General features: G+C 38.2%; 1 protein-coding gene across 1 annotated transcript in view; it reads left to right on the top strand.

Annotated features, from left to right (window-relative positions):
• Window positions 1-13304, top strand: part of LOC110969377 (calcium-binding protein 7) — a 33744-nt gene extending 20440 nt beyond the window's left edge. Inside the window, exons 2-5 of the mRNA XM_022219450.2 lie at window positions 3370-3513; window positions 4660-4772; window positions 7022-7172; window positions 10585-13304. Coding sequence (XP_022075142.1) covers window positions 3370-3513; window positions 4660-4772; window positions 7022-7172; window positions 10585-10715 — 539 coding nt within the window. The 3' untranslated portion in view covers window positions 10716-13304. The remainder of the gene's footprint in view (window positions 1-3369; window positions 3514-4659; window positions 4773-7021; window positions 7173-10584) is intronic.
• Window positions 13305-16575: the final 3271 nt, after the last annotated feature.

Here is a 16575-nt window from a genome sequence, read left to right as displayed (position 1 = left end):
AGCCAAGTTCTAACAGTAGTGCGCTGTTTTTAAAAAGAAATACTGTGAAGAACTGTAAACTCTGATGCTTTTTAAAACGAAAGAAAAAGAATAACCATCAACAGCAGGATACTGTGCAAAATATTTGACACAAACTACACAAATGAGACACAAAACAATATTTGTGAGACACAAATCAATAGAAGAAAGATACAGCAATGACAAACTACACAAAAAAAGACATTGAATGACCAAAAAGACATTAAAGACTACAAAACAAACCAGACACACAAAACAAATTGACAGACAACTCTAGTGAGACACAAAATGGTAAAATCAGACACAAGGCCTCTCGAGCGGGACGTAAAACGTCAAAAACCAGACACAAAAGGACACAAGCGTGACACAAATGTGCAGAATCAGAAACAAACCGACAGAAATTAGACGCAGCGTGACAAAAACAAGACACAGAACTATACAAACAAGACACAAAACAGCAAATATTAGATGAAGGATGAAGCTACACAAATGAGGCACAAAATGACGCAAATGGAATTCGCAAAACAGTACAATGCAAACGATGCATAAAACAACGAAAACCACCACATAACAACACAAAATCACACACATTTGACTAAAAATAAAACAAGAGAGACATAAAATTACGAAAACAAGATATAAGGGACACACAAAACGAGAATTACATGGAAAAAAAAACAACTAAAACTAGACCTTAACTACAATTACAGTAAATTACAGTGAATACAGGATATTAAAACGTTATATAATTAAAATAGAACAAAAGTTAACCTCATATTCTTCAGCAGAGTGATTAACTGTTTCCGTAAATTTCCCTACTAACACTGTAAAAAATGCCGTCAAATAGTGGCTGCTGTGGTTGCCAGTATTTTCCAAAAATACTTCTTACAGTGTACGGCAGCATCTTAAAGACAGAGCAGCTAACAAACACCGAAACAAAACCATTGGATGGAAATGAAAACGCTAATCAGCTCACACCTACAATTCATCTGGAGGATTTCTAGGAATTGGAAGCTTCCATTGATCCCTATTATTACCAGCAATGCAACAAATCCATCACAGATTCAATGAAACAAACTAGAAAAACAGAAAATAAAGACGCACAAAGACAAAGCATTACAGATGTTAAGTTCAGCCTGGTGGCTAGTATTAATAAAAACACGAGGAATAAAAGACCTCTGTTGCAGCTGTGAGTTTGGACTTAATCACAACAAGACGGAGATTGTTTCTCAAAAGGACGGAAACAACCTTGTCTTCTGCCGTATTACTGAAAATCGACTGCACAGCCTGGAAGCTCTGCAAAAAAAAAGAGCTAATCAGAAGCGAAGTGGTGTTTACAAAATTCAACATTTCCCATGGTGCATCTTGATAGCATCTCTTCCTCACACCCTGGCTGCCCGTGTTGTTCAGACTTCCACGGTGCCAGCTTGAGGTACAGACCGAACAATGAGTTATTTTCCTCTCAGACTTCACAAAGCTCCTCCTCCTACACGATGGGAGTGAAGCTGCAGCTGAGTCCCATTGAGGAGCATCTTGATTTGACAAGAGTCGGTGGTTTCCTCTTTAAGTGGCGACGGAGAGCTGCAACATGCATCCAAATGCTGCAAAGAGACACTGATTATTTCCCGAGGTGTGAACATTCTGACTGCGAGACAAACTCGCGGTGGAACGAGCCACAATCCTCCAGCTTTTCTTTCTTTGTAGGATTTGATTTAGCAAATCTGAAGACAAACACTTGGCTCTGTGTGGATTGCTAAATATTAAATATTCCTCACCGCCCACTCACTTCAAATCAGCTCGTCAGTTCTACTACAGCAGTTTTCTTTCACATTGCAGGGATTAATTTGACTTTGCTCGTACAAATTCACTCAGTTTAAGCTGCTGTTTTCCATTTGTTTCAAATACCGACTGCCTTTTTCCAACCTTTTTGTCAGTCTTTCTAAGAAGTTATAGGAATCTGAGCAATGCAGCCACTAGAATCCTTCACTCTCCCTGCTCATACGGCAGCACAGAACACATCCAATGAGACGCAAGAAGACGCAAATCGGCATAGACCAGACTCAAAAAGACACAGTTGAGACAAAACAAGAAAAACAGGATGCATAACAATACAAAGAAGACACAAAATACCAGAAATGTGACTCAAAATGACACATAAATCAACAAAAACAAGACACATAACAATACATACAAGACAAAATATGGCAAAAATCTGACTCAAAATGACACAAACCAGACTCCAAATGGCATAAATTAGATATAAATCAACAAAAACAAGATACGTAGCAATGCAAACAAGACATAAAATGACAAATATCAGAATCAAAAATTACACTGACACACAGACAAAAACTGGCAAAAATCTGACTCAAAATGACATAAATAAGAAACGGAACAAGACACAAACAAGGCAGAAAAATGTCAAAAAATCTGAATCAAAATGACAAAAATGAGACATAAATCAACAAAAACAAGACACACAAGACAAATAAATTGCAAAAATCTTCTCCAAATGACAAAAATGAGACACAAAATGACGCAAATGAGACATAAAACACGAAAAACAAGACAAAACAACACAAACACGACAAAAAGGTAAAAATCTGACTTAAAATGACACAAATAAGACACAAAAAACTAAAATAGAATGCATAACAAGACAAGAAATGGTAAAAACTCTGGTTCAAAATGACACAAATGAAACATAATAGGAAAAACAAGACGTATAACCATACAAATGAGATGAAAATTTGCAAAAATCAGACTCAAAATGGCACAAATGACAACGCAAATTGACTAAAACTAGCAATAAAACGCCAAAACATGACATGACAGGGTTTGATCTGACTTTATTACACATTTTGCTTTTTGTAAGTCGCCGGTTTTCATTAATTTTGATTCTCGACTACCTCTTTATTACCTTTTTCTCTTTCTTTCTAAGAAATGACTGGGAATCTAAGCATTGCCTCACTTCCGTTGCTCATACGGCAGCAGGACATATTTTTTTCAGGTTATTTCTGTCATGAGACCTTTTTAGATTTTGGCATCCAAGAAAATAAGACTCAATACGTCTGATTCATCGGCATAAAACTTCAAACACAAGACAGGAGAGCGGCACCCTTACAATTTGTCCTGATCCCAGCTCTTTGTTCGAGGGTAGTTATTTTATTTTCTTCATCAGTTTGCTGGTAGAATTTGTTCTCCTGAGCTGCCAGCCCCCATATAACTATGACTCAAGCACTGATGCGGCGTAGCAAATGCGTCTTTGGTGCGTGGAACGTTTCCCACTTCCATATCCTGATTTGCCGTAAGACTTCACGCTCGTGTGTGTTTGTGTGTCTTCTTCCGCAGAGATCCGCGAAGCCTTCAAAGTGTTCGATCGCGATGGGAACGGGTTCATCTCCAAGCAGGAGCTGGGAATGGCCATGCGCTCTCTGGGCTACATGCCAAACGAGGTGGAGCTGGAGGTCATCATCCAGAGACTGGACATGGACGGTGAGGCAAACACAGGATTTTAAGTCGCAGAAAAAAGAAGCTTTGTTCTCTTTTTTTTTTTTTTTTTTTTTTTTTTGTACATAAAATCAGACCAGACTATTGTTAGGCAATAAAACTGTAAACACCAATTGTTGCTCTTGGCAAATGGCAATAATATGACTCAAAATGACACAAATGAGACATAAAATAGTAAAAAAAGAAAAGAAACAGAACACAAAAAAGACAAAAACCAGCAAAAATCGGATTCATAACGACACAAATGAGACATAAAACAAGAAAAGCAAAGTATGTAATGCAAAAAACACCAAAAATGGCAAAAATCTAAAATATAATGACACAAACGAAACATAAAGCAAGAAAAACAAGACAAAGAGCAATAGAAACGAGACAAAAAATGGCAAAAATCTAAAACAAAATGGCCCAAATGAGACATAAAACGGCTAAAACAAGACAAAGAGCAACAGAAACGAGACAGAAAATGGCAAAAATCTAAAACAAAATGAGACATAAATCAGCAAAAACAAGACACAAAACAATAGAAACAAAATAAAAAATGGCAAAATAAGACTCAAAATCAATCAATCAATCCAAATTTATTTATAGAGCACTTTACAACACTCAAGGTGCCCAAAGCACTTTCCAGTTATAAACAAATAGTAAAACAAAAGGCAATCACACAAATCAATAAAAAACAGTTACAAAATGACACGGACAAAGCATAAAACAAGAAATATGATGCAAAAATGACTCAAATTAGCACAAAATAACACAAATGAGACATAAAACAAGAAAAATAATACAAAAATGGCAAAAATCTAAAACAAAATGCCACAAACGAGTCACAACGCAGCAAAAACGATACACGTAATGATACACAAAAGACAAAAAAAACAAGGCAAAAATCAGACACAAAGTCACACAGCAGCAGGTTATTTCTGTCATGAAACCTTTTTAGAATTTGGCGTTCACAAAAATAACACTCAATACGTCTGATTCATCCGCATAAAGGCAGGAGAGCGGCGCCCTTACAATCTGTCCTGATCCAAGCTCTTTGTTCAAGGGTAGTTATTTTATTTTCTTCATAAGTTCACTGGTAGAATTTGTTCTGCAAACACCAACTGTTCCTCTGTTTTGTTTTTCCTGCAGGCGACGGCCAGGTGGACTTTGAGGAATTCGTCACTCTTCTGGGTCCAAAGCTGACGGCAGCTGGGTTGCCAGACAAGTTCAACGGCACCGACTTCGACTCCGTTTTTTGGAAGGTGATCATTATTCGGTGTATTATTTCCTGCTTATTAAACGGAAAACCAGTTAATCATCACATCCGCTGGGTCATTACTGCGGATTTTACTCCTGATCTGAGCGGATATGTCTTTGTGTGTGGCGTCGGTCCCATTCCTTAGAACATTAAAGTCATTTTTATGTAAAACAGATCCTAATTTATTTACGGACACCTCATTAGATAATAAGCTGTTCGTTTAAGACAGTGGGATGGAAATTAGTGGGACGGAGCTCGTGTCAAAGCCGCCTTTGTTGTATTTGTGCGATAACAGCGGCGGAGTGCCTGTCAGAAAGTGGCTCTCCAAATTGAGTGTGAAAGAAAAGGGGATTTGTGGGAATTCGTGGTGCAGTCGGTAGAAAAAAAAAGGAGTCGCGAACCAAAGACACCTGCTGGGAGAGCGGAGAAGCCCAAGGGACTGCTGCAGAGACTACATGGCTTCACATATCATTATATAACAGAGTGGCAGCATCAAGAATGCGCTGCTAGATTGATCACACAGAGCCGCCGGTCACACCGCTGAGCTGAAAATGAGGAGCGTACACGAGCAAACAAGCACAGATACTGGGTGGACACTTTTAGTTTTCCTTTTTTCTTGTCACTATGAGTCTTAGTCGTTCACACATTCTGTATTTTATTCATTTAAAGTTATATAATACTGCTGCAGCCGTGGAATCTTAGAAAGTACATTCAGTTTTTTGTTGTTTTTTTTTTTGCTCTGTCAGTATGCATGAAAGTACTAAGCAAAATTGTTTTCTACAAGCAAAAACATAAAATGATATGGTATTATAGAATGCATTGGCTGAACAAAGAAAAACAAAACATGAAACAGTACAAATGAGACAAAAAATGACAAAAGTCAACATTATACTAACGAGGCATAAAATAACACAAACAAGACAAAAAATGGTAAACATCTAACTCAAAATGACACAAAAGAGATACAAAAAGACACAAAGAAGATGTAAAACAAGACACACAACAATACAAACATGACAAAAATGGCAAAAATCAGACTTAAAATGACGCAAAACAACGAAATAAAACACCTAAAAATACAATCGAGACCAAAAAAATGACAAAAATCTAAATCAAATTGCACCAACATGATGCAGAATAACAAAAATGAGACAATAAATGGTAAAAGATTTGACTCAAAATGTCACAAGTGAGACACAAATGGGCACGTAGAAGACGCAAAACAAGAAAAAAGACATCCACAATACAAACAAGATAAAAAGTGACACTATTAAGACACAAAACAGCAAAAATAAAACACAGAAAAAAAAATTGCACTGACGAGGTATGAAATAGCAAAAACAAGGCGTACAACAAGACAAAAATTGGCAAAAATCTGACTCACGATGACACAAATGAGACAAAATGACATAAAGAAGACCTAGAACAGCAAAGATAAAACACATAATAATACAAACACTTCAGGCAACTCAGGTTGTTTTAAATGCGCTGTTTGACTAAATTAGTACAGTATCAAATGTAAAAAAATGACATAAGATGAGACAAAAAGATTCAACAGCATTGAGCTTTCCATAAAAATAAAAATTCACAATAAAAAAAGTAATGCACTGGAAGTTACAGTATTGTTCAGTGTCAGGAGCTACATTACATCTTGTGTTGTTTTACGTATTTTTTCAGGCTTGTACTGCTACTTTTAATACATTCATCACTGAGTAATGCATAAATGTTCACTAAAATGAAGGAAAATGTTAGTTTTACTCTAAGATTTCAGCCACAATGTTGTTAATGCATTTTAGTTTCAAATAAATGTCCCCACTGAGCAGAAATGACATTACGTGTGTTTTCCAACCAAAAAGTTACAAAGTTGGACTAAAGTTACAGTTTTCCACTCAACTATAACAGATGTGACTCCAGATTAAGAGTTTAGACTCAAATCTCTCAGTGTAATAGAAAACATGATTTGTCCAACAGGAGATTCTGCAGCGTTTTGATTGGATTTCGGCTCAGTCAGGAATCGAACATGCTCATTCATCCTAATTATCAATTTCCATTTAGATTTTTCCATTTTCTGACAAAACTGCAGGAAACTTTCCAACTAAACTCTTCCCCTCACTGTGCAGTGCTGCTGTTCATGCTTCTTTTGTCACCATCCTGTCTGTACTTTGTGTGTATGTGTACCTTATATGCTGTGTGCAGGTGTGTTTGTACTGTGGACGTCCACGTTAATGTTCAGTTTTGCGTGTCTGTCTCCAGTGCGACATGCAGAAACTGACGGTGGAGGAGCTGAAGAGGCTTCTGTACGACACCTTCTGTGATCATCTTTCCATGAAAGACATCGAGAACATCATTATGACCGAGGAGAACCACATAGAGAACCCCGAGGACTGCCAGGTGGATATAGACAGTAAGGAAGCACCTCCTTTACTTCAACGTTCTGCTGCCGTTTATGCTGTGTTTTTAATTTAGGAATCAACCCTCCAGAGGATTGACAATGGGTGGATGGAGACAATTTTGCCTTGGAGGGGAATGGAATTGAAACTTTCAACATGAATATCTGACAAATTAGCAGTAATATGTCTGTCTGTAAATAATATCCTGCTTCTCAACAGTCAATGTGACATGCAGACATGAGAGAGAGATGTTGGACATTGTGATTATGTTGCATGTATCTTGATCAACCAGGATGCATGAAAGATGAGCTGCATGATCAACAGATGTGCAGTGAGAAGAAAAAGTGATATAAAAGGATCTTAATTAAGGTTTTGGCCACTATGTTATACCAGAACAGTTTCCATGCACCTTTTCATTGATAATTCTCTTGACGGAGTAGAAAAAAGTCCTTCCAAGACATTTTATTTAAGCTTGGAGCTACATTTAAAGGCTGTTTAAAACAAGAAACATAATACAAAAATGACAAAAAATGGCAAAAAACTGACTCATAATGACACAAGGGAGACATAAAACAGTGAAAACAAGAAACATAGCTATACAAACAAGACAAACATGACAAAAATCTCAAACAAAATGACACAACTGAGACATAAAACAGCAAAACAAGACACATAGCAATAAAAAAGACGAAAAATGGCAAAACTCTAAAACAAAATGACACAAACGAGACATAGAACAAAAAAGACACATACCAATAGAAACAAGACAAAAAAATGCAAAAATCTGAAGTGACACAAATGAGACATAATACAAACAAGAAAAACAATAATCATAATACAAAATAGACAAAAAATGGCAAAAATCTAAAACAAAATGACAAACAAGCTAAAAAAAACCAACAAAAACGAGACACATAATGATACAAAAAATGCAAAAACAAATGGCAGAAATTAGACAGAAAGTGACACAACAGCTGTCTTGGAGCTACATTTAAAGGCTGTTAACTCCTCATTTGCAATAAAACTGAGAAAAACCAGAAATAAACAGTTATTTTCTGAGCTAAAATTCACAATAAAAATGTTAAAGACCCAAATCAATATCGAGTATTGAAACCATTAAGAATACATAAAGGAATTAAGATTTACGACAAGGTGAATCAGCTAAGACAAGAACAGCTGGAGGTAGAATAAGATGAAATGAAAACCCCTAATTTCCCTAAAGACAAACTGAGTCAAGGCTTAGATTGTTCTGGAAATTGTTTCAGGTTACGAAGAAAGTTCAGTAAAATCAGCCGACATCTGAAATGCAATCTGATGATTTGGGTGTGTTTGTGAGGAGATGCGATAAAACACAACAGTGAGGAGGTAGAAATAACAGTAACAGGCCTTATAAAGAAATAATGTCAAGTGTCTCAGAAAGGGAATATTCCTTATCCAGTGTTCAAACAATGGTGGTGGAGAGCACGTTGATCCAAAACCCCATAGGTGTTCAGCTGGGTTGAGATCAGGTAACTGTGAAGGCCACAGCATCAGACTCACTTTATTTTCATACTAATCAAACCATCCAGTGACCCTCTGTGCCCTGTGGACGGAAAACCATCCCAAAAGAGACCACTACCGTTAGCATAGAGATACCCTCTCTACTAAGCTGTCTAATAGAGCCAACAAAAGGACAAAAAAATTACTTAAAAAAAGAAAAAGTGCTGAAAATAAATGAGGGAAAATGAACTCATATTGCAAATGTGTTTTTGTGTTGCAAATTTAATGAAATGGTTCAACAGTCTTCAACCTTTTGAACCCAAAACTTGCCAGTGGGTTTGTAAATCATGCTATCTTTTTTAAAAAGAAAGAAAATGTTGAACTGTTTATCAGAGTAAGAAACTAAAAACAGAAACAAGTGTCAGATTTTCAGCTATCCCACAATTCATTCATTTCTAACCATTCCACTGAAAAAATCTATTAAAATCTAAGCTAAAATTTGGCCTATTTTATTAGGATCTCTTTATTCAACATATCTAATTGAAAAATTGCCAAAAATACAGCTTTTGCTCAAGCCAGATTCTGTAAAAATCAACATTTTTTTTTCACTCTGCAGCACAACTGAGCATCCATGCTTGATTCGGCTGCAACAAATAGTCATTTGGCAACAACTCAAAGACTTTTTGGTTAAACTGAGCTGCGCTGTGGGTTTATTTCCTCAGAGGTGCAGGTCTTTGTATTGAAGGGGAAAATGAGCCCACAGTGACAGGAGCAAAAACTAGTCTTTTGTTGTCTTTCACCACACTACAGTCATTGTTTTTGTTGATTGATTTCATTGTTGAATTTCCTTACAGTCAGAACTTTTTCAAGTTTGATCGTCTTGTACCAAAATCCAACAATCACTCAAGCAAACCTACAAAGATACCAGCTCCTCCCATCATCAGCCTCAGTTATCGGACCATAACGTGCTCCGGTCAGTCATCAGCAGTGTCTAAAATGCCCTCTTGGGCTGCTGTTTTGTAAGATGAGAAACCGTGGCAGTTCTCCCTCTCTTCTCTCTCTCTCTCTCCCTCTCTCTCTCTCTCTCTCTCTCTCTCTCTCTCTCTCTCTCTTTCTTGTCACCCATAAAAATTACTACACTAATGCCAAAGCTCCCTCCGCCTACACAGACTCTGCAAGGAGAACCCTGTTCTCTGGGGCTCATTTAAAAGTCATTGTCAGAAACGCAGGAAATCCCCTACCGAAGCAGAAACAGAGTTAAGTTCGGGGAAAATTGCCACAGCGAGGAAGTAAATTACACCTCTTCATTACCAGATGAGTAAAAAGTTGGAGATTTGCCGTCTCAAATGTGGAATTTCCCCTTAAATGTCTAATTTGCTGAGGGATGCATTCAATCCCCAATGCTGCAAATTCCAATAAGAAAGATGCATTTTATTTTCTGTTGTAAAAGCACTTGTGAGGTATTTTCCTCCTGACCTCTGGGAGAACAAAAAGAAGAATCAAAAGCGAGACACTTTAAAACATTTCAAAATATCTTCTGTTTGGAGTAAGATGCAGCACAACACGTTCTATTGAACCGTTTCTTTTCGCTTTGTCTGCTTTGATTCTCCCTTTAGATGATTCTGCAGGTACGCTAGACCTTTTCTTTGAGCGCCGCCTCTTTGATAAGCGCCTTTTAACATGCCAGTCAGGTGCCAATCCATTTGTTTGTTGTTCCAAAACTCCAATCAACATTTCAATCAGGATGCAGTTGCGCGGCATACAGGTGTGAAAACAAATTTCCACGCCGCCGTTCTTCCCTTTTTAATTGTGTTCATGTAAATTGAAAGGTTTGTGCGACGAGCTCTTTCATTTGGAAATTACAATCAGATGTATTTCAAGCATTAAATAACGCCTGCTTCAGTGGGCCTTGCAGGTAATTTTCCTTTGCTCTTTCCTTCCTCCCAGGCTCCAGCCCGACGCAGCAAGTCAAGCAAACTTGTGTGCGCAAGAGCCTGATATGCGCCTTCGCCATCGCTTTCATCATCAGCGTCATGCTCATCGCGGCCAATCAGGTGCTGCGAAGCGGCATGAAATAGGAGCCGGGGCGCCTGCAGCCTTGACCACCACCTAAAGGCTACTTTACAGGACAACGACTGAGGAGACAAAGCTCAAAAACAAACACAACAGACAATCGCACAGCTGTGAAACAGACCAAGATGAGACTGCAGAGTCACCGAGGACGCTACATGTGCTGGAGTATATCTTGGAGAGACAGTTTTCAAGGAGAACTTGACTTCAGATACGAAAAGAAACAGTGGACAGCTGACTATACATATCATTCTCCGTGACACCTACATTTAGTATCCATTAGCTATGTGCATTTGAGCAGTGTTGCATCCAGTATGGTGGCAGCTATAGAGAGCAGTGCAGTGACTGTCCAGTTTCGTATTCGTCCAGTGTACCATGCGGTTTGTTGTAGACGAGTAGGAAGAATCTGTGAAATATCCTGGGGACACTGGAGGAAATGTATTACTGATGCTGGAAAGGGTTGTTACGTGCAGCATCCGGAGTGGAGATGCGGCGCAACGTTGATCAAAAAAAAAACTTGGGAGTAGCAATGGCTTGGTAAGAAACAGTTAACAGAGAAGGGTTTACGGGGAGGGGGATTGTTTTATTCAGTGGAGCAGGATGCAGCCGGGTGAAGCAGGCTAACAGTTGTGGGTATGATGGTGAAGAGGCTCTGAATGGACAGGTTACTGGCTGGACACACAGCAAACACTCGACTCTCTCTCTGCTTCGCAGGCCTCAGAGGATGACCATCATCTATGCATGAAGTGCATGGATTTAAAAAAAAATCGTCTTGACACATTTGTAGAAGTTCTTATCAGTGTATTACTCATTATGACTGTGTAACAGAGCTGTTTTCAATTACCTAATGACAACTGTGAGCAATCGTGTGTGGTGCCAGGGTATCAGCAATCACAACAAAGAGTAAAGCATACCAGTGCATGAAAAAGAAGGGCTGCTTTAGTACATGCTCGATTAAAAAAAATATATAAATCTGTGGACGTTTTCTGTCATGCTGGGCGCCTGATGATCATCTCTCACTGCCGCAGGACAGCAAACAACTACAAGATGTGTCACTCAACCATTTAAAGAATATGCATCTAAAGTGAGCTACTGGGGGGTACAAATGTGCAGGAATGTGTTTTGTTCTTTTTTTTTTAGTTTGTTTTCCGTCTGGATGCGTTGCTATAGAGCAATAACCGTGTGTAAAATAGACATCTCACAAAGCTTTGAACAGACATGAGGCACCAGGGAAGCTACTAATAGTTGGAAATTTTTGTCTGCAGTAATTTTAAAAATCAAGGTTTTGGCAATAGAAATGGACGTTTGCTCTGATGTTCAAACCCTCTTTATTCAGCGAGATACAAAGATCAGACGGACGAGTGTGTCAGAAGCTGCCCAGTGAGCCGAAGCTGAAAATGGTGTAAACCGTCGCAATAAAATATTAATGCCTGTGAAAGCACCACGCGAACTTAATCGGGTGTAGGTTAGATTGTTGTGCATGTATCTGGGTACGGTCCGTCGCTATCATTGTGTGTGTTGTACATATAAGCCGACATTACCAAAGCTACAGAAGGACCTGTCACTAGAGAACTGGGCCACACAGGAGCAGGATAATAAAAAGGGGATGACAAATAAAGACAGAAAGCCTTGAAGTCTCTTGTGTACAGTGTAAATCCCAATTTTCCGATCAGCTGACCTTCACCAGGAGAGATTTTACCTGAAACAAGGTCAAGAAAAAACTCATTTGAATATGCAACAGAGCAGCGATGTGCTCGGGAAGTTAAAAAGAAAACAGTCCTTTATACCGTCCTCGAAATGAAGACACCAGCGGCAATATGAGGATCAAATGATTCACATCTTATGAATACAATGTCTTGGAATCGCCATTGGCAACTTCCCCAAAAACTTAAAATTTCATATCGCCCAGAGTCAGGCAAGCTAAGGATTATCTGATGCACCTCAGTGATTTGTCAAAAGTGTCAAAACTGTGGAGAAAACAACTAAAAATAAACAAAAAGAAGACCATTTATTAAAAAATACCTTTGTTTCCATGTTGCACTTTAAGATGTGCTGCAGCGCACAACAACTCACCACCATGATTGTTCATCCATTTCCAGAACTAGTTTAGACATTCAGAAATTGAAAAAATAAACACCTCACCATAGATGTATCTATTTTTGTGATAAGAACGTGATGGAATAGAGTATAAACCGACTGGCAAACTTTACCGTCTCATTCGTTTTCTATATCATTAGTGAGAGAACGTTTTTTTCATGGGGAATAAAGGTTATAACAATAATTTCATTTGTTGCCTTATTCTTTGAGACACTTTCTGCGTACACATTTTTTTTTAAAAATCCACCAATTTATCATTTATCGCCAGAGCAAAATGTACAAAAACCTCTATTTTCTTTTTACAGATTGAAAAAACCTGTGCGAACATGTTGATAGTCTACTGAATGTTCTATTTCCATTCTACTGTACTTTGATACCTGTCTATGGATCTTGCAAAACTGTTTATTGAACACGTGATATCTGTTCATCAACTCCACCCGATGTTCTTCTATGTCTGTGGAATGGTATTTCACATGAATAAAACCATATAACAAACTGTGCCCATGTTACGTGTCCGCGCAGTAATTTTTCAATTTGTGCTTGAGATGCTGAGGATCGGTTTCATGGTATTGACTGACATCCTGATATTTCAGATTGAAATCCATAGAACGTGATGGATTTTTCAAGGTCGGCTGCATCCATGGATTGCTTTATTCCACTCTGGGGCTCCCTTTTGGCTTAGCAGAGTGTTCTTTTTGGCCCCATCTGTCACATTTATCCCCCACAAAATCGACTTTTATATCTCTTATGGACAATAGCAACAGTCAGGCTGCTCTATTCTGGTAATCTATAGCAGACTAAGACATTATTTGCACACTAAAAACTGCTGGGTTGCTAATGTAATTGTCTGCGATACCTAGAGAGTCACTAATATAACTTTAAACAAGGTGCATTAAGGAATCAATGACCTTCATGCGCTTAAATAGGTCCAGTAACAAGCAAAGACTGGAGCATTTCCCACATTCCTGCAGCTATAGCAGCCTGTAATGTAGCTGAAATCCAACTGGAACACCCTGTGAGACACTGAAACAACATATGTGTACATTTGCTATTTCTATTTTGAAGACTTTGAGCCTTTTTAGCTGCTAAATGTGATGATGCACCGTATGTCAGGGTCTCCTGCTGGCAGCACCATGTTCCATCTTTGAGCTGTAAATGCAAGTAGGTGGTAAGGAGATTAGGAGCATCCTGAATTGCCAGGAGGCAGACAGTTTGTGTCCCAAAACTGATTTTGGGCCAAGCTGTTGCTTCCCTGGATGCAGGAAATCGAAGTCTCCTTTGATGTTAATTTTCGAAAACGCTGATTCTGAAGTCCGTAGTGACTTTTTGGTGACTTTGAAAGGTTCAAAGGAAGGTCACTCTTTAATCGTTGTTGTTCATACTCAATAAAAACTTTAACTAATGATTGGCATGTACATTAGTCAGTCAAAGGTTAATGTCCATAATGGTCCATTTAAAGTGTATTTTAAACAGTATGTATAGATTTATCTTAGTATAGACACGAAACATTTTGAAGGATCAATAATTGAAATAGAAATTGATTTACTTCACTGAGGGGTCATAGAACTATGGAACAAAATATACAATAAAAATAAACAAATACACAAATGTAACTGACTGGTATTCAAGCAAAAAATACCAAGCAAGTCCCATACACATAGGTGTTTCTGGCCCATTTTTGGGGGTGCTCAAGCATCCCTAAATTAAATCCCAGCACCCCAAAAATTTATGAGATTTTTTTTTTTGTATTGCATGTCCTTTTTCTTTTTAACAAACCAGAAAAGTACAAAAACCATACAGTATTGGCTGATACGTAATGTTTTAACAACCAAAATATCCCCCTCCCCCCCAAACTTTCCCAACTCAGGCTCTGAACTTTACCAGTGTTGCCAAGTCTGCTTATCATAGGCGACTTTGGGCTTGTTTTTCTGTAAAGTCGCTTGCAAATTTCATCAGTCGCGGGTTGTGGGTTTTTGGACTTGTTTTCTAAAGTGTAGTCGCTTATTTAGGCTTGCTTTGCTGCCTGTATGAACCCCTCATTCTTTTCCAGTACCTGTACACTCCCCCTTTTCTTGGTTATCGTCCCCATAGACATATATACATAGACGCCTCATAGGCTGTCGAGAGGCGTGCTTACAGCGCCGCCATCTTGAAACGGGGAAGCGGAGGCAGCGGTGCATAGACATCTATGGAGGCAAGAGGAACTGCTGAATCTCAAAGTGGAATTATGTGCTGAATTTTGAACTGATTGCCAAACTGATTTTTTTTAGAAACGTCACACGTGTAGCTACTATACAATGTGCTCGGATATTTTTTACAATGCTGATTTTGCCACTCAACACTTAACCTACACAGTATCTCCCTCTGACTCCAGCATAGTTATTTAAAGATGCTGGACTTCTGTTCATCCTATGGATGCTCTAATGAGCGCTGTAAGGAAACAAGAGCTCGTGGGTTTACTTTTCACAGGTAAGATGGTTGAAAGGAATAATATATTGTCAGCAGGTTGTCATCGCTAGAGTGAAATAAACGCAGACAAGACGGATAGAACCCCATCAGCTCCGTGTCTGGCTTCTACCCATGATCTAACCAGCTCTGTACATCATGCTGTGTATTACAAAGCTGCTTACTGGTGAAATAACTAATTTGAGGCAATTTTTTGTTTAAAATTCGATGTTATGAATCTAGCGTTTCTAGCAACAGCCTGTTACAAAGAAAAAACAGACTTACTGCAGTAATTGGTGGCCTCTTGCTCCTCTGACATCCACTGTGAACATTAAAACGTCATAGTTTCACATTTTGTCACAAATGGAGTAAAAACATCATAGTTTAGTATGTCGTCCAAAATGTCACCAAAAACGTCGTAGTTTAGTATGTCGTCCAAAATGTGACAAAAAAATCATATTTTAGTATGTCGTCCCAAATGTGACAAAAACGTCATAGTTTAGTATGTCGTCCAAAATGTCACCAAAAACGTCATAGTTTAGTATGTCGTCCCAAATGTGACAAAAACGTCATAGTTTAGTATGTCGTCCAAAATGTCACCAAAAACGTCATAGTTTAGTAGGTCGTCCAAAATGTCACCAAAAACGTCGTAGTTTAGTATGTCGTCCAAAATGTCACCAAAAACGTCGTAGTTTAGTATGTCGTCCAAAATGTGACAAAAACATCATAGTTTAGTATGTCGTCCCAAATGTGACAAAAACGTCATAGTTTAGTATGTCGTCCAAAATGTCACCAAAAACGTCATAGTTTAGTACGTCATCCAAAATGTCACCAAAAACGTCGTAGTTTAGTATGTCGTCCAAAATGTGACAAAAAAATCATAGTTTAATATGTCGTCCCAAATGTGACAAAAACGTCATAGTTTAGTATGTCGTCCCAAATGTGACAAAAACGTCATAGTTTAGTATGTCGTCCAAAATGTCACCAAAAACGTCATAGTTTAGTACGTCATCCAAAATGTCACCAAAAACGTCGTAGTTTAGTATGTCGTCCAAAATGTGACAAAAAAATCATAGTTTAATATGTCGTCCCAAATGTGACAAAAACGTCATAGTTTAGTATGTCGTCCCAAATGTGACAAAAACGTCATAGTTTAGTATGTCGTCCAAAATGTGACAAAAACATCATAGTTTAGTATGTCGTCCAAAATGTGACAAAAACGTCATAGTTTAGTATGTCGTCCAAAATGTGACAAAAACGTCATAGTTTAGTATGTCATCCCAAATGTGACAAAAACGTCATAGTTTAGTATGTCGTCCAAAATGT

The sequence above is a fragment of the Acanthochromis polyacanthus genome, chromosome 7, assembly GCF_021347895.1.
Source record: "Acanthochromis polyacanthus isolate Apoly-LR-REF ecotype Palm Island chromosome 7, KAUST_Apoly_ChrSc, whole genome shotgun sequence".
NCBI classification, from domain to species: domain Eukaryota; kingdom Metazoa; phylum Chordata; class Actinopteri; family Pomacentridae; genus Acanthochromis; species Acanthochromis polyacanthus.
Note: the sequence above shows the minus strand (reverse complement) of the source record. Positions and strands in the feature narration are given on the sequence as shown.